Genomic DNA, 18,969 nt, shown 5'->3' on the forward strand with positions numbered 1-18,969 from the left:
CTGGGCCACATTGAGGGAGAACCGATGAGAAGAGGAGCATTTCCTGTCACATTCGTGCAATTCATTATGGACTGAAGGGCTGGAGCTCACGGACACTGAGCTGGACTGATGACGGCACTTCTCTGCCTCTGTGTGTCCGCACTAACCATCATCATCATCGCTGTTCCCTTTGTCATGAAGCTTCCACTAATCCCTGCTCTCACCTGGCTTGAGCGGAGTCACTGGAATATAACGCTGGGCTTTGGATTTTTCTTTCGTTTTTAAGTTTGTGGCCTAGTTTGTTGCAATAAATGCACTTTTGACTTAATTTATCATGACCACAATGCTAATGAGAAGAATGTCACCAAGATGAAGGTTTTCGTCCGAGATCATTCACATCCTTATTCCCTATAGACACAATAGATAGCGTAAGGTTGATTTTGAAGTACAGTACAGATCTGTGAATATAGTCTTATTTGCCCACATTCCATGTCTGGCAAGGAAAGACCGAAGGATAATCCGTGAATCACTGACTTTTGAGGACTCGGTTGGGAAAAGCAGCTTCGTCAATGGTGCTAAGCCAGGAATATGCTACGAGAGCCGTCTGCCCTCCGAGGGGGGGGGGAACTCCAATGTCCCCATTTTCACACTACCTGCCCCAGTGCTGAGTGTATAAATAGGCTTTCCACCGCTCACACCTGGGAAATATCTGAAGTGCACTGTGGACGAGAGAGATGGAGAAACGGACAGACATAAGTGTGCTTTTGTGCTGGCTAAGGGACTGGGAACATGGAGACTGAATGAAAGTAATCTGGACTCTGTACCTGCTGGGAGTTGAGCGCTGTGACTGTCATCGTGAACAATCGGTGGCCTCCAGGGGGAATGAAAGGAGCCAGTGAAGAGCATCAAGAAGGTTTATTTCTGTATAGATATTTATAATTCTGAGCTGTCCTTCTATGTTCTTGATTTAGATGCTCTTATTGATTTTAATGATCTTTTGCAGGCCTTCCTTCAGTACGTAGGCAGTTTGCCTTGAGAGGTCTGTGGAACGGTGTCATTTTTCAACTGGCTCATTCTTTCTTAAAGCGATAGACCAAAACTGAAAATTCGGGCATTTACTCACCCTCGTGTTCTTTCAAATTGTGCTAAAGAACATGTATTGCAGAATGTCCAGAGTGCTTTTTCATAATAGGAACTGTTAATGTTAGGCACTATAAAAGTGGTCCAAAAGATGAATTGTCTATTTGCCTTTCTACTGTAACTTTGTGCAAGGAACAGAGCAATATTTAAAGGGAAATTCTGTCATTATTTATTCATCCTCATGTCGTTCCAAACCTGTGACTAACCTACTTATGTGGAACACAAAAGATATTTTGAAGAACATGGGAACCAATCATTGGAGCCAATTGACTAATTGGAGAATATTTCTCAATTTCTCCTTTTGTATTTCACAGAAGAGAAAAAAAAAGTCAAGTTTGGCAAGACATTATTTGCTAAAAATCTAACCCGTCTTGACATGAAAAACCAATCCAACTTGGCAAGTGTCAAATTTGAAACAAACACAAGTTTAAATGATATTTGAGAAATGTGGTCAAGGGGGAAGATATTAAGTAACAACTTTAATTTGTCAGGGTACTTGGAATGCAGTGCATGTGTCATATGGACCACATTTACTTTAAAATGGCACGAAGGGGAGCAAAATGACCGTATTTTCATTTTTAGGTGAACTAACCTTTTAAGATGCTCTTACCTTCCTTCAGTGTGTAGAACATGAATATCTACTGAATAGCGTTTTTAGCTTGAGAGCCTAGTAATTTATAAGCGATTCCAAGGTGTCAGTTTGAGATATGAATTATATGCATTTCCACCAACCTTGGTTGGCCAGATGGGTGTTCCCTGTACCAGTAATGACGCTGCATCCCTTTCTTTCTCTAGCGCTCTAATTGTATTCCAGGGGAAATTAAAATCCCTCGTCATTTCCCCCCTCACAACACTTCTCTTAATCCTTTCTAAAGCTTTGAAATGCTCATCCATCGGTAATTGTGTGCAGGAGCGTTTTTAATGTCATGAGTGTTTGATGTGGTTGCAGAGCAACTTAATAGAGTCTGTTATGTAACTTTTAATTACAGTCATGTTAGTCTTGATTGAGCTCGGACCAGAGTGACCTGTAACTCGGGCAGTAATTATCCTGCGTTCAGCTCACTGAATACGGATGGCACCTGGCCGGCTGTGATTGTAAATAAATGTAGACTTTGCTTTGTGCATATTTAATTGTAAACAGAGAGCTAAACTGATAATGACTGACGTTTTGTTAGATAAGACTGTTACAGTACACTTAACTAAGATGAAAACAACCTCTATCCACCCGTTTATCATAAACATCATTGATGCTAATATATAAATACATGCATATATGTACAAATAAATGGGAAAACTGGAATTCAATTTTTTCTTCATGTGTTGCATTATTCAGGTCATTCCTCCTCCCCTAAATTAGGGGTCTGTGGGATGGTTTGCTATTAAAGATTAATCATTTGAAAGCAGAGGCCCATAACCCGATAGGTTAAAGAGCACTGCCATCTATTGGGGATGAGGGAAAAAAACATGAGAAGAAACTACACGTTACATTCGCATTGATTTATTGTACCGTATTAAGTGATCCGATCCTACTTGGACCAGGACACTGGAGGACGACAGAAGAGGGGCATGTACATATACAGGGCGGGGTTGGGTTTTACAGCATCTTTGTGTTCCACCAACATTAATGTACCACGCTTTACACACATCCAACTAGAGCCCAAGAAATCACAGATTTACGGGCCCACAGTGGGAAATGTGCTCTGAGGTTTTTTGTATATTTACATTAAATAAGATTAAATTAGGTTACAAAAATAGATGCCGCCCAAACTTTTGGGTTGTGGTGGGGCTGTTAAGAGAGGATGATGCTGGGTAATACTAATGAATATTGTGTAAACATCCGGTTGAGATGACTGCCCTTCCATGCTGGACAAAGACTGAACAGCTGTTCTAACATTAATCAAAGTGAGACAAATTCCAGCATTTCTATCAGATCGGTTTAAAAAGGGCACCTTCCACAAACAGGCTCTCTTCCTCCTCCTGCTGAAGGAACAAGTGAGGGGTGAAGGAACAGGAGCACTCCCAGGACTCATCAGGACTTCTCTGAGGCCAGAGCGCAGTCGAAGGAGGTGGACAGAACTTTACAGATGGCCTGGGCTTGTTCCTGCGGAGCACAAATGATGTGTTGAAGCTACAGAATGCAGAAAAGTTTTGCACATTACCGTTCAAAAGTTTTGGGTCAGAAATGAATACTTTTATTCAGCAAGGATGCATTCAATTGATCAACCCGCGATGTTCTACTCAGAGCTGTTCCCACCCTCGGACTCTGAATTATGCGTTTCTATGGCAACATTATTAACACCGACAGTGATCTGCAGCAGTTAGGTGGGACAAGTCAGCACTAAGTTGTTTACTTTCATTATTATTGTAATGTTATGTGCTTTGAGACATGCTTTTCATACTCTGCTCTGGCTGTGTGCGTATGTGTTTTGAAGGAGGCGTGGCTGTGTTTGGAGAGCAGGGATCTTTATGATTTAAAAAAAAAAAAAATGTATAGCTAGCCTTTCCGAAATTGCCTACTCTAGCTTTAAACCGCATAACTGTTTTCCGCATTGATAATAATCAGAAATGTTTTTGAGCACCACATCAGCATATTAGAAGTATCATGTGACACTGAAGACTGGAGTAATGATGCTGAAAATTCAGCTTTACCATCACAGGAATACATTTGAAATAAAGTTTTTGTTCTAAATGATGGTTCCGATTTAAAATAAAATCCATTTTCAAGCTATTTCACAGCAAATACATAAATAATACAATACTAAATATTTCTGCTAAATTACCATAACTAGCCCTAATTCACAGACCAGGCTTAAAGGTGCACTATGTAACTTTTTTTGAGTAAAATATCCAAACACCACTAGGTCAGTGTTATACATTTTGTTCAGTTGAGTACTTATAAATTGTTGGAAACATTTGGAATATTGTAAATATCCATTTTAACCAAGGAACCGGGACATGTGAGGAAGTCGCCTGTCGATTGAGTCATCTGCGTTACCCTCGATTTCCGGTTTTATTTAGCAGAAACGCTTTACTCGTTCTGCAGTGTGAACAAGTGTCATAGCAGCCACCGAGAGAACGCACGGTAACGTCATGACATCATTTTCAACACACTCAGATGTATCTAATATGATAAACAGAGTTGCGTTACCTCATACTCATGACTGGAAAACGGAAGTGGCGCCGGTGACTTTCATAATAAAAGTCGCGCTGGAGACTGTCATAATAAAAGTCCCGCCGCTCTTCTCATTAACAATCACTCCATCGGCCTTGCTCAGCTCCACAACACTCGGTCCTGCTCTGCTTTATACTACGGTACACTCTAAAAAAAAAAATTCTATATGGCACCAAAAATGGTTCTTGGCTCGTAATCATAGGGGAACCTTTGTTAGTGCTATATAGCACCAATTTTGGTGCTTCACTGATTCTTCAGAGGTGCTATATAGCACCTTAGTCAAAGAATCGGTGAAGAACCTCTGAAGAACCGCTGAATATATGCTATATAGCACTAAAAAAGGTTCCCCTTTAATTACGAGCCATGCCCTACTCAAATGCCCTAATTGAACTAAGGACTAATCCTGGCTTAATCTAAGACCTGTCTGTGAAACTGGGCATATAAGTTTTTAGAAACACTTCCTGCACTTACCGCACTGCTGCACTGATACACCCAGATGCTGCACTCATGCTGCTTTGCATCAGTGGTCTTCAGTGCGAGCAGGTTCTTTCCAGCACCCAGACCGTCATCGTAGCAAAGCATACGTACAATCAGGTAGAGCGGGTGACGGTGAAGCACATCCTGAGAAAAGAGAGAATCAATAACAAATCAGATACTGAGAGGAAACCCAGCCATGCCATTATACTAAAATCCTGGATTTCATAGAGGTATAATTCGATTTTTCAAGGACATTCAGTTCCACAATAATTTGTGATCATGAATTGACGCGCTTCTTTCAACATGCACCTTTATTTCATGTAAAAAGAAAGAGACAAATCTCTCATATCAACAGTTAACAAAGACATTGAGTCAACTCACACACTGGTCTAATGAGGCCACTTTAACTCCATACTTGGACACTCCCAGAATCATTTCCTCATCTCCAGGCACAAACGGCAGTTTTCCATCTTGCTTTAAAGTGAATACATGAGATTAGGTTTATAAACAGCTTCAGACTCAATGTATGATAAATGATAACAGTAGATATTAAATAGTGATACTTTGTACTTCTCCTCTAGCCCAGGAGAAATAAGCTAAAGTAATTATCCTAATTATGTGATTATTATTATTGCATCAACTGAAAATCTTTTGGCTTCTCCAAAAGTGAAGTGGTCACAAGACAAAAAAACAAAAAAAAAACAAAGCACATTTCGCTAGATTAGAGGTGCACTAAGTGATTTCTGAGAAATGCTGTTGAAAGTGGATCGGACCAAATGCCACAACACACTTGTAGCCAATCAGCAGTAAGAGGAATATAACTGGAAAAAGAGTTATGATTAGGCAAGAGCTTCAGGACCCACTTTAATATTAGAAAAGCTTTCCAGCGTAGAAGACAAGCAGGAAAACAGATGCCGAGGTTGCGTTATTTCTGTTCCATACGTGAGTATCATTGTTTTTTCACAGAACCCAGATATAATGTTGTTGTAATGTTAGCTACAGTAACTGGACAGTTTTGAGTGTCATCGCTTGTCTGGAGCTGGGGTGCTGCTGTAGCCTGGCTCCGCCCTCCTACGTACTTCCGCTCAATTTTCATTTTCCTTCAGGACTGCGTCTGGGATTGCGGTATATTCTCTGGTTTTCTCTGATCAATCAGCGAACAGATGGAGTGTATGAGAACAATGACGTTGATGTCTTGCGCTAGTTTGAGATGGCATACGTCATGACCAAACGTTAGCGATTGGTTATGGCAGATCCAGAGTGGCTCTGGGCAGATCCAATAGTTTTAAACTTCAACAGAGTAACCGCCTTCAAGGAAGTTAACACTAGTCAATGGAGAGTGGCCAGACTCTCTGTACAAATTAAATGTACGAGAGTCTGGTAGGACCAGGCTAGTTCTGCTGGCCTAAAAACAAACTTTTGCTTTTATATACTCTTGTACCACATGCACATTTTGTTCTTCCTTGACGTTCGTTCAACATCATCGCTCTTTTTAGAGAACCATAATTTTTTTTTTGATTCAGCTGTGATAAAGAAACCTCCACTCTTGCATTGCGCTCGTAGATTTTGAATTGAGGGGTGTGTTTGTTTGGGTTGATTTCAAATATCAACAGTGTTTCTCAGAAATCACTTACTGCACCTTTAAAGGGATAGTTCACCCAAAAATGAAAATTAGCCCATGCTTTACTCACCCTCAAGTCATCCTAGGTGTATATGACATTCTTCTTTCAGACAAATAAAATTGGACTTATATTAAAGTCCTAGCAAATTCAAGCATTATAATGGCAGTACCCGTAATTGTTTCTCGGTTTTTGAAGTCCATAAAAAAAAATGCATCTGTCCGTCAAATAACGTGCTCCACATGGCTCCTGGAGATTAATAAAGGCCTTCTGAAGCGAATTGATGCGTTTGTGTAAGAAAAATATCCATATTTAAAACTTTATAGAGCAATGTTCCGGCCGATCGCCTTCCGTATTAAATTTATTGAAAAAGTGTTTAAAGTGCCTCTGCCGTTCAAAAGGCTTACGCTTCCAGTTACGCTCGTCAGACATTGCGTACGCATCTTGAATTGCGCGAAGGCACTTTCAACACTTTTCTACGGATATCCAAGGCGATCGGCTGGAACTTTACTTTATAAAGTTTTAAATATGGATATTTTTCTTAAATTTACATTTATGCATTTGGCAGACGCTTTTATCCAAAGCAACTTACAGTGCCCTTATTACAGGGACAATCCCCCTGGAGCAACATGGAGTAAAGTGCTCAAGGACACACTGGTGGTGACCACTGGGATCGAACCAGCAAACTTCTGCGTATCAGTTCCATGGTTTAACCCACCGGACCACCATCTCACATATCTTCTTCTTACACAAACGCATTGATTCGCTTCAGAAGGCCCCCCAGAGCAGTGTGGAGCACGTTATTTGACCGACAGATGCATTTTTTTATGGACTTCAAAAATAGAGCAAAAGTCACTGCCATTATACAGGTTGGAAGAGCCAGGACTTTATTTTTTTTATATAACTCCAATTTTTTTTCGGTTGAAAGAAGAATGTCATATACACCTAGGATGACTTAAGAGTGAGTAAATCATGGGCTAATTTTCATTTTTGGGTGAACTATCCCTTTAAGGGGGTAACATCTTAGATCCTTACCTGAGCTTCATCGATAAAGTTGATCAGGTCTAAAGGCTCCTGGAGGGTTTTGCTCATCTCAAACTGCAGCTTCTCAATGGCTCCCACATACTTGACTCTGAACTCAGCACACGTGTCAGACACAGCGTTACCTGGAGGTTCAACAAGGTCAGGAACTCTTACGAAGTTAAAAATAATAATGCAATAGTTTTATTAGTTTCGTTGAAGACTAACCTGAGCTCTTGGTGGAGTCTGTATCAAGACTGGCGACTGTGCTTGACCTAGACAGGCCTCCCAAACTGGAATCTACTGACTGGATAAAGGGAAATTACAGTTTATCATGCCCATTGTGGAATACAGAACGCAGCAGACAGAATGGCCGAATCCAAGTTAGTGGATCCCAAATCATTGTAGTACAACATGTCAAAGGTTCACAGATTGCACAGACTTTTGTAGTATGAATCCGTGCATGCCTTTTGAGCAAATACTGGCCAAGACCCCTTTCACTGCACTCTCTGGTATCAAGGTGCAATTCTATTGTGTTGTAGAACTGGCATACTGGCTCAGTTCATACTTAAAAAGTATGCCATTTACCATAACCAATGCATTATATGCTTTCTGTACCTAGCAGAAATGTGCAAATGGACATTCAGCCAACATTTAGTTTATGACATGAACTGACCTTGCTTTTAGTGCTGATCTCACTGCTCTGGGAGCTGCTGCTGCTGTGGCGCTTCTTGACTTTTCGAAACATCCTTCACCATGACGCCAGTGCTGCAGTTCTCCAGCTTACCAGCAGATGGCAGCAGAGTCTGAGGAGATTTATCAGCGTTAATACACCATCTTTTTTGTTTCTTCAAAATTAACAACATTTTAATAATGAACCAATGCATCAACAAGAAGTCTTCCAAAACATGCTTTTTGTCTTAAGCCAAGTACACACTGCGATTTTGGACACGGTTTGGACGTCTGAGACAAATTTAGCAAATCCTAAAAGATTCCTCTGATCCTAGGCTAAAATCTGAAGCATTTGATCATTAGTTTGACATGTTCACGGACAGCCGATTAATGACTGTTGCGATCAAATTTGACCTCAGTCGAAATTCTGCCAGTGTCAGAAGATTCGGCACCAGGGGCGCTGCTAAGGGGGGGAAAGTTGGGACGATTCTAAGGGCCCACGCACTTTTGGGGCCCCCAGAAATTGGTTTTATTAGTAGTAACAGTACTAGTAGTAATGTAATAGAAATTATAAATGTATAATCTACCAAACAGTTACAAATATAGCTAAATTATGGTTTATTTCTGCATTTCCGGCAAAATCCAGCAAAACGCTCCACTCATGAACCGCTCACGGGTAAAACGACATTTGCTCAAATCCCACTCCGACATGAAATTTTTTGGTACTGTAGGCTACTATATTGTTGTAGCCATTAAGAAAAGGTATTTCGTTTTATATTTATGTTTAAATATTATAATGTTATTTTTTTAATGTCTATCTATGTTGTCAATCTATGTTGATTATGAAAAGTGAACAGCATGAGTGAGAAAGGACACATCGTAAGATGCGCAATGCCAGGAGACACGGAGTGGGTCAGACATGATTTTGACCGCTTCATCAAGTTTTGTTTAGTAGAAAGCCTTTCTTTAAAGTGAATTTCATTTTGTATAAATTTTATCTTAATTTTAATCAATGTTTCATCAGCCAATTGGGCCATTCTGGGTTTAGCGAGCGGAGCTTAATTGGTCAGTATTATTAAAAAGCAGGCAAAGATTTTGGATAGCTAGGTTGGTCCAGTAGAGGGCCCAAAATCATTTTCTTTCATAGGGCCCTAAATTGCTAGCGGCGCCCCTGTTCGGCACACAGTCCAGCAGTGTGACTTCTCCTACAACGACCGGTAAATTGTCTCTGTTTTTCAAGACAAACCATGACCAAAATGAGCGCTAGAGATTTCTTTGTAGCCACCATTTCAATCCATTGTGTAGTGCAGCTCACTGTCACCGAACATGTCATTGATTGATGATATAAAACTACCCTGATTCATTATGGGAAGCCTATTATAAGGCTTGTATTTTAGATGAGAAATTGCGTACATATATCACTCGCCTGTGCACGTCTCGTCATATCTGGCTACTTTGACGCATGTGTAATCCCTCCAGTTTTACACGCACCGCTCACAGCGGAATTCAAACCAGGGTTTCCAACATAAGAGGCATGCACACTAACAAGGACGCTAAAGCACACCTCTCGAGGTAGGGGAGTGAGGTTTACTAGCACAGCTTGTACTAGCTGGCCTCCATTACACTCACCCCCCAAAACCTCACTCCCATCCGGGTCACGGCAGCACCAATGTAACCTCTCCGGCATGAGGTGGGTGCGCTAGTGTCAGTCGCTAGGTCGGAGTGAGGCTTACTTGCACAGCCCTTACTAGATGGTCTCCGTTACATATGGTGAGGAAAGTGAAAAACACAGCCGACCAGAGGAGAGTCTGCTGGCAAAAAAAGAATGTGAAAGCTCGTAATAAAACATGAATCAACATTGGCTTGGCTTTTCAGAGATCTGAGGGATTTGAAATGTTGTAAAAATGACATACGACATTTTTATTACTCAAAAGGTGAGTAAGGTTGAACCGATAAATTAAACAGATATATTGCTATTTGTAGCTCTCTATCAGAGTTCACTGTAAACATTATCTATTGTGAAGGGTTGTTTCATTATGGTTGTCGTAGCGCTGTGCTGGAATTTATTTTCAAGGAAGTACTGTGTCTATTAATAGATATAACAACAGCAACGTCTTCAGCTAGTCAGCTTGAGATCCTTTCCATCTTAAACTGGTTATCTCTCTTAAGCCTAGTAGTAAATGTTTTATGAGTAGTAGGACAATCTCTTCCTTTTTTTTTTAGTTATGAGAAAGAATCATATTCATCTGCACGACAAAATCAATGTCCTTCTGCAAAATTCATGCGGTTTAATTTAACCGCTAGAGGGCCAAAAATTACATAGTATACCTTTAAATGAACCAAATACCCATAAATGTTTCCTGTAAAGCTGGAACTAATATTTAAAGAATGCGTACCTAATAGTGTACAAATTACACAAATATCACTGAAGATAAAGTGCAGTATGTAGCCAAAACATTTTTTTAGAGACTAGAATTAATTATAGAAATAAAGAAAAACTACAAAATATTTTAATACTTTCAAGGCTTTGAAATTTTGATTTTTTTTTACTAATTTCGTAATGAAACCAGACTTTGAAAGGAGACGTAAAAAATTTTTTATATACATATATACACGTGTGTGTGTGTGTGTGTGTGTACGTGTGTGTACGTGTGTGTGCGTGTGTGTACGTGTGTGTGTGTATATATATATATAAACAAACATACAAGCAAATTCATTTATATTATACAACTTCCTTATTAAAATACATATACTCATCAGGTGAAATTTGACCCTTATTTACCTGATGCTTCATCTTTAGATTTTTTTAAACATATATTTTTGTAAATTGACATCAATATCTATATTTTTACGTAGTATTGTTCTTATAGGTCTTATACATCTAATACAAATGTAGAGATAATAGATATAGGATATTTTCTGGCTAAAATGAGTACTAGGACAATTTCTCCCTTTCTTTTTAAATGTTTAATACGGTTTAATTATAACATGATACTGTAATTATCCAATTAAGTTATCCATTAGTGTGTTGGTAAGTTTGATTCATTTCTATGAATCAGTTCAAACTGTCCATTTCAATTAATCTATTTATGTCTTGATACTTATTCACACTCAACACTGACTTCGAACCAAAGAGTCAAAGAGTGTAAATTTAGTGCTGTCTCGGCGTAATGAACAATCATATGTTCCTTTCGTAGTATTTCAGCTCATATACACTAATTGCTACAGATAAATACTACCTTCATAAGAGTTTAAGAAACAGCGTGGACATGTTCTCGGGGTTCAAGGCACTTCACGAGCCCACGCCCCTATAAGCCAATGGTGCCAAACTTTGGGTAACTTTCTAGGAATCTACTGGCGCTCAGCTCGCGCACTGGCTCGTGGTCTGTCTGTGATAGTAGGCACGAGCCGACTGCGAGCACATTGTTAATGAAAACCCCGAGGAAAGTAACGGAAACCCGTTGCTAGGATAAACATTCAGCAGCACCCCACGTCTAACTTACTTGACTAATGCAAACGCAAAGGGCAGTTATTTGGTCGTTTATTGGCATCTCTATGAAGAAATATGGAGAATATGAACTTGGTAAACAAGCACACTGGGCATACCTCTATTTTGAGCTCACTATGCAGCAGTGTTGGGCTGTAATAATTATTTATATGGTTCATCAAAGCGGCGGTCGGCAGCCCTCTCTCTCTCTCTCTCTCTGCTTTGGCGAGACGTGCGTTGACACTTCACTTCCTGTACGGCACCACCCTGCACCTCTTAAAGGGGACGCGCGCTAGTAACGTTAGGTGGCTAAATTCGGAATGGAATCAACTTACGTCTACTTACTAAAATAAATAGTGCGCATACTAATATTTTTAAATAGTACGTGGCTAATGAATTAATAATGGACAGAACATCAGCTTACTAACTATAAGCTGTGTTCATTCATTCATTCATTCATTCATAACTAAGCTATACACTCTATACAGTCTTTATTTATGTAACGTTACTTATTATTATAATTAGTCTGCTATGAATGGCTCAAGCCTCCGTTACTAACGTTATGTTTTGGAATTAGCAACGGAGGTTTGACCTCAGTGTTTAACTGGCGTAAGAAATTAGTCCTGCACACAAGACCGTTTTAAAGACAACCTGACAAGTGTCTTGAAATAAATAATCTGAACAATGTTTTGAGGCACGTGGTAACCGTAGGCGGAATATTTGACGACGGGCCGTTGAATTATTCGAAAAATAATGCACACCCGAGGTGGTACAGTGGTTGTTCTGAAGCCAGCTAGCTATCGACTCGTGTCTTTGAAGGCAGGAAAGCAGCTTCTACCACATACTGTAAAAAGGCTTATACAGTAACACAGTTCAGTCTTCAGTGAACAAGATTCAGTAACTTACGTGTAAGAAAACGATTCAAAGATTCGAACTCTGAGTCATTTACGAACGAAGCACTTTTCAAGGCTTTGCTGCTTCGTCTCCCTCAGAGCTCAGACTTGAGTGGATTTAAAAGTCGTCAGGTGTTTCTGTTAATATGTCGACACTGAAGAGAGTTGTGTGGCCCCAAATCGTTCTCTTCGGCGACTCAATAACACAGGTAACATTTTGGGATACTATGCCGCTTGAGTTTCTACTTAATGTAACGTGCATTGTTTTTGTTTCAGTTTGCCTTTCAAGCGAACGGATGGGGATCTGAAATCTGTCATAAACTCGAGAGGTACATAGTTCCTGATAGCATGGATGCATCATTTCATTCGCACCACCGCGGCTGATGATTGTATCATTTGTTTTTGCTTTATTAGAAAATGCGACGTGGTAAACAGGGGCTTGTCGGGATACAACACAAGGTGGGCTAAGATTGTGCTTCCTCGCATTGTGCCCGTTTCTGATGCTCCTATTACGGCTGTGACTGTTTTCTTTGGCGCTAATGACTGTGCTTTGGAAGGTAAGAAAAGTCCACGTGTTGTGCATCTTAAATAACAGAGGCGGTGATATATGAGACACTTGCAATAGTTTGTTTTCTTTACAGACAAGAACCCCGCGCAGCACGTGCCTCTCCAGGAGTTCTCCGAGAATTTGAAGGACATTGTCAGATATCTGGTGTCTATAGGGGTGTCCAATGACAAGATCATCTTCATCACACCACCACCACTTCAAGAAGCCGCCTGGGAGAAAGAATGCTTGCTAAAAGGTGATACACCTCCTGACTTCAATACTAGTGCACTGAATGCTGCACAGCCTACTGTTTTTATACAACCCCAAATCAGAAAAAGTTGGGACAATATGGAAAACGCAAAAAAAAAGAAAAAAAAGAAGTGATTTCTAAATTTACTTTGACTTGTATTTCATTGCAAACAATATGAACAATTTTTTTTTCATGTTTTGTCTGGTCAACTTCATGTCATTTGTAAATATGCATCCTTTCCTGTCATTCAGACCTGCAACACATTTCAAAAAAAGTTGGGACAGTAAAGCATTTACCACTTTGTAATGTTGCCATTCCTTTTCACAACACTTAAAAGACGTTTAGGGACTGAAGACACCAAGTGATGAAGTGTTTCAGGTGCAATTTTGTCCCATTCTTCCTGCAAACAAGTCTTGAGGTGGGCAAGGGTCTTCGTTGTCGCATTTTGCGCTTCAAAATGCACCACACATTCTCTATTGGAGACAAGTCGGGACTGCAGGCAGGCCAGTCAAGTACCCGTACCCTCTTCCTCCGCAGCCAGGACTTTGTAATGTGTGCAGAATGTGGTTTTGCATTGTCTTGTTGAAATATGCATGGACGTCCCTGGAAAAGATGTCTTCTTGAAGGCAGCATATTATGCTCCAAAATCTCTATGTACTTTTCAGCATTAATGGTGCCTTCACAGAAGCGCAAGTTACCTTTGCCAAGGGCACTGACACAACCCCATACCATGACAGACCCTGGCTTTTGGACTTGTTGCTGGTAACAGTCTGGATGATCCTTTTCTTCTTTGGTCCGGAGCACACAGCGTCCATTCCTCTCAAACAATACCTCAAATACTGATTCATCTGACCACAGTACACGTTTCCACTGTGTGATGGTCCATCCCAGATGCCTCCGAGCCCAGAGAAGTCGACGGCGCTTCTGGACACTGTTAACATAGGGCTTCCTTTTGGCACAGTACAGTTTTAACTGGCATTTGTGGATGTAACTACGTATTGTGGTACTTGACAAAGGTTTGCCAAAGTAGTCCTGAGCCCATGTGGTGATATCGCTTATAGATGAATGACGATTCTTGATGCAGTGCCGCCTGAGGGATCGGAGATCACGGTTGTTCAGCTTAGGCTTGCGCCCTTGTCCTTTACGCACTGAAATTCCTCCAGATTCCTTGAATCTTTTAATTATGTTATGCAATGTTGAATGTGAAATATCCAAATCTCTTCCTATCTTTCTTTGAGGAACATTGTTTTTAAACATTTCAATCATTTTCTCACGTATTTGTTGGCAAACTGGCGATCCTCGGCCCATCTTTGCTCTTAAAGGATAAACCTTTCTTGGATGCTGCTTTTGTACCAAATCATAATTACAATCACCTGTTGACATCACCTGTTTCAAATCACATCATTATTTAACCATTTTACCTCATTACTAGCCCTAAATTGCTCCTGTCCCAACTTTTTTTGAAATGTGTTGCAGGTCTGAATGACAGGAAAGGATGCATATTTACAAATGACATGAAGTTGGCCAGACAAAACATGAAATATTTTGTGTTCATAATTGTCTGCAATGAAATACAAGTCAAAGTAAATTTAGAAATCACTTCTTTTCTTCTTTTTTTTTGCGTTTTCCATACTGTCCCAACTTTTTCTGATTTGGGGTTGTAGTATGTATGTGAAATAGTATGCTATAATATAAAGGGTAGTAAAGAGTTGCAAAAGGTAGTTTGCTATATAACCTCATCATTTAGAATGTTAATTAAAATCTAAAGAAAATGTAAATTTTCATTAATTTCAACAAGTTTACCACACATCCCCCTTATTTTCTCACTGACATTGAAGTAATATCAGCCACATTTTTAGCATGTTTCTTGAATTATGTTATTGGACACATTAGTTAATACATACATACTAACATCTTGTGCATATTTATTTCTAAGAATATATCCAGACCACTTTAACATACAACATAGTAAAGTCATGTGACAGCAAAATAAATGAAACCTGTATCGCTACATATTCTCGTAGAAAATACTTAGCAGAATAGACTGTGCAGCAAGCGGTGATCTAGTATTTAATTACAAAGAATCTCTCACACACATATTGACTATGATTTTTGCTGCGGTTTTCATCAGGTTCAGCTTTGAATCGGTTGAACTCTGTGGCTGGTCAGTATGCGCAGGCCTGCGTCCAGGCTGCAGGACAGTCTGGTGTCGATGTTCTGGATCTCTGGACACTCATGCAAAAAGATGGACAGGTAACGCGCATGCTGGCGCATTCTGTTGTGAATGAATGTGTGTAAAATAACTAGACTATAAACTAATGCATTTCCCCCCTAAGGATTTCTCAGTGTATCTGTCGGATGGACTGCATCTTTCTGATAAAGGCAATCAGTTTGTGGCAGAGCAGTTATGGACACTTCTTGAGAGGCGAGCAGCTGATTTGCCATTCATTCTGCCTTACTGGGGGGATGTGGACCCAAAATGCCCTGAGAGCAGCCTACTGTGTGATTAAAACTCAGGACACATGATGTACAGCGGATAAAACGCCATTTAGTTCCTGTGGTTTAAATGTGAAGATTTTTGGATACGCTAATCATAAACGGTGGAAGGACAAACAGGGAGTGTTTTGAGTCACGGATGCCATGGATTATGTTTGATGTTCTGCCAAAAAAAAATCTGATTTCTGAAGTATTAAAGTTTTGGTGAGGCCAATTGATTTACTGGCGTGCTAACATACACACACAAACCATCAAGTAGGGACAATAACTGCTTTACTTTTTATATCTCCAAGCAAAATCCAATAAATTCGTTTTCAGTGTAGATCCATAAAATAATTCGAAACACTTCAGTGTGGAGGCAGTTTATTCGTGCGGGTTCATACCCCAAGAATGTGTTGTATAAATGTAACAACCAAGCGTCAGAAACACACATTGAATGACAGCAGATTGTCATCAGATACAGCTTTCTACTGAGAGGTTTTAATTACTTCTGATTTGATATACAGGAATATAAGAAACAATACAAAATATATATTTAGTCCACTGACTTATGGCACATAAAAACATTGTTAAAACTCAACTTTAATAGTCATAGTTCGATATTTCACAGTGGGGGCATAATAGTCTATGCTAATACTTCTAAAGTATCGATTGATTTTGGTCACGTCTGTACAACCGTTTAAGTGGCAAAAAGAGGAAATCTATGAAATATGCACTCTGTAATCAGTGTTTCACATATTCATACTGGTATATTAAAATGACACAAGATGCTGTAGAGTAGAAGCACATCATAAACTGAACAAGCCTAAAAATGCAAAAATATATGAAAACATTTTTAACACCCTGTGCAATTTCTACCATTAAGCCTTAAGAAAGGTTCCAAGAAACGCATGAATAGCATCTCCTCTTACAGTTCCCATAAACATATAACATGTTTTTTTATATACATATGGCATAGAACATGCATAATTAGAATTTTCTCAGTTAAGTCGACCAGTGCAGTATTGAAAAGTGTGATGAGACGTATAGAGGCGTGCTGTAGGCCTGCTGCTCATGTTTTTAATGAGGTATAAATGAATGAGAATAAAAGAATTTGCACTACTGGAACTGTGTTACAAGGCACATATCGACTGTATTAAAGGAATATTTCAGTTAACACAAGTTAAAGGGATAGTTTACCCAAAAATGAGAATTCTGTCATCCTTTACTCTCCCTCATGTCGTTTCATTCATCTTCAAAACACAAATACATGTATTTTTAATGAAACCTGAATTCCCTCCAGTAAAAGTCCATTCTCCCAAAACGTTCACACACACTTTATATGATGAACTAGCTTGTGATGGTTGTCTCACCACTGATAGCGCTTTGGTTGGTTGTAGCGCTATCTTATTGCGTGCTGAGGGAATTTGAAACGCAACCGTTTATCCCGTCCCTCGGATTGAGCCCTGCCAATGGTGAGTTCCCAGACCCAACATCTTGATGTGGGTCTGGTTTGTCAGGCTAATGATGAACAGATTTATTTTATGATTTGGTTCATATACAAACATTGATCAACAGATACATAGAGCTTACCAAATATGATAAATGGAAGCTCATCCGTACTTGCTTGGTGCGCTATAATCTGTTCATCGTATAAAGCAATCATTTCTCTTCAGAAGACATGGATTAAACCATTTGATTCATATATATTGTTTACAATGTCTTTAAGAACTCTTTGAATGGTCAATGTTTTGGAGGAATAGACTTTCAATGAAGGGACAGATATCTATTGGGTTTCTTTAAACATTTTTGATTTTTGGGGTTTGAAATGACACAAGGGTGATTAAATAATGACAGTATTTTCATTTTTGGATGAACTGTCCCTTTAAGCTCTATAGACAGCATCTGTGGTTGTCAATTACCACAATAAAATAATTTAGATTTTTTTTACTTCAGATAATAAAAACACCTACAAGTGCCTAAACAGTTACAGTGGAAGTATATGGGGCAAACGTACAATTATCAAAGGAATGGTTCACCCTAAAATGAAAATTGTGTCATTATTTACTCACTCTCATGTTGTTCCAAACCTTCATATGACTTGCTTTCTTCTGTGGAACACAAAACAAGTTATTCTGAAGAATGTTTGTACTGTTTTGTAAATGTTTCCTTTTGTGGTTCCACAGAAAAGAGAAAGTCATACATGTTTGTTACGACATGAGGTTGAGAAAATGGCAGAATTTGCATTTTCACTATCACTTTAACCCCTTAAACTTTCATTGTAAGTTCATATCTGTCAACGTGTCTTTTTTTTTTTGGTTTTAAAAACTGATGGGCTAGCCGCATTTCGCAGCTGACCAAACCGTATTGAATTCCTTTAATTTTTAAAGAACGTCAAAGTAATTTCTCTTGGCAGGTGCTGACATGCTTTGAAGTGACACTATATTTGTAACAACTACAATTGTGCATTAAAAGAATGCTACAAAATGTATAAGAACCAACCGAAATGTGTCAGCAGTCTACACATCCCATACATCAACAAAAATGAAGCCTGATTGCACCCTGTTTATCACAGCTCTTGTCTTAATCAAGCGATCTTTGATTGCTGAATATGAGCCTGTGTCCTCAGCACTCGGTCTCCTTACTGTCAATGCGCGCCTGTCTCGTCAACCGTCTCTTGTCCCCGCGGGATGGCATTGCCTGTCCGGTGAGGTCCTCGAAGGACCTGGCAGCTGTGCCGCTTGGAGGGAAGCCTTCCTCCTCGTCCAGGTGAGAGGAGTCGCCGCTGGGGTCCTCCTCGATGGTGGCCATTCGCAGCGGATCCACTCTGGGTACGGCGGAGAGGCTGGCAGGGCCTGGGTCGGCGAGCGTCTCCTGTTCCGATGAGACGGCTTGGCCCGTGGGGCCCAGTGAGGGCTGAGGTCGTGCTGCCACTGAATGCGGATGAGGGGCCTTGACAATGCGGATGGGCGCCGACTCCACACTGCTCAGCATCTCTGCGTTCTAAGGATAGAAGTTTGTGACAGAATCAGTAAGGGAGACTCATCATGGTATTCATTACATAACTAGGGATGGGCACGAGTACTCGGCAGTGACAGAATAAGTTTCCTTCGTCCAGTCAAAAACCATCTAAACCAGTGGTTTGCAACCTTCTTGACTCAAAGGCCCCCAATTGTCCAACACAGTAGTACCCCTGCAGTCAATAACTTTATCGATAAAACTGTTCTTTGATAATCAA

At 39.9% G+C, this 18,969-nt stretch overlaps 4 protein-coding genes across 10 annotated transcripts in view; 2 read left to right on the forward strand and 2 right to left on the reverse strand.

Moving 5' to 3' along the window:
* The window catches only part of asap2a (ArfGAP with SH3 domain, ankyrin repeat and PH domain 2a), a 76,780-nt gene extending 74,358 nt beyond the window's left edge, over nt 1-2,422 (forward strand). For 4 of the 6 annotated variants that reach the window (XM_079833166.1, XM_079833168.1, XM_079833171.1 and 1 more), the window contains one exon: nt 1-1,277. In XM_079833166.1, coding sequence (XP_079689292.1) covers nt 1-75 — 75 coding nt within the window. In that variant the 3' untranslated portion in view covers nt 76-1,277. The other 2 variants (XM_079833169.1, XM_079833167.1) reach the window with 1 other exon arrangement.
* Nucleotides 2,382-12,717, reverse strand: itgb1bp1 (integrin beta 1 binding protein 1). 2 transcript variants are annotated; one of them, XM_079833176.1, is made up of 7 exons: nt 12,473-12,717; nt 8,084-8,213; nt 7,636-7,714; nt 7,423-7,553; nt 5,150-5,242; nt 4,763-4,912; nt 2,382-3,220 (listed from the first exon to the last, which is right to left on the reverse strand). In XM_079833176.1, the coding sequence occupies exons 2-7, from the start codon at nt 8,153-8,155 to the stop codon at nt 3,149-3,151; spliced, it is 597 nt and encodes a 198-aa protein (XP_079689302.1). In that variant the 5' UTR covers nt 8,156-8,213; nt 12,473-12,717; the 3' UTR covers nt 2,382-3,148. The 2 variants fall into 2 exon arrangements, with proteins under 2 accessions (XP_079689302.1, XP_079689301.1); XM_079833175.1 differs by lacking the exon at nt 12,473-12,717 and adding an exon at nt 11,686-11,835.
* Nucleotides 11,846-16,857, forward strand: iah1 (isoamyl acetate hydrolyzing esterase 1 (putative)). The gene is made up of 6 exons (XM_079833174.1): nt 11,846-12,668; nt 12,736-12,788; nt 12,874-13,016; nt 13,101-13,262; nt 15,388-15,509; nt 15,593-16,857. Exons 1-6 carry the CDS (start codon nt 12,606-12,608, stop codon nt 15,764-15,766), a joined length of 717 nt encoding a protein of 238 aa, XP_079689300.1. The 5' UTR covers nt 11,846-12,605; the 3' UTR covers nt 15,767-16,857.
* The window catches only part of adam17a (ADAM metallopeptidase domain 17a), an 18,649-nt gene continuing 15,778 nt past the window's right edge, over nt 16,099-18,969 (reverse strand). Inside the window, exon 19 of the mRNA XM_079833173.1 lies at nt 16,099-18,734. Coding sequence (XP_079689299.1) covers nt 18,357-18,734 — 378 coding nt within the window. The 3' untranslated portion in view covers nt 16,099-18,356. The remainder of the gene's footprint in view (nt 18,735-18,969) is intronic.

This window comes from Gobio gobio (genome assembly GCF_949357685.1).
Source record: "Gobio gobio genome assembly, chromosome: 13".
NCBI classification, from domain to species: domain Eukaryota; kingdom Metazoa; phylum Chordata; class Actinopteri; order Cypriniformes; family Gobionidae; genus Gobio; species Gobio gobio.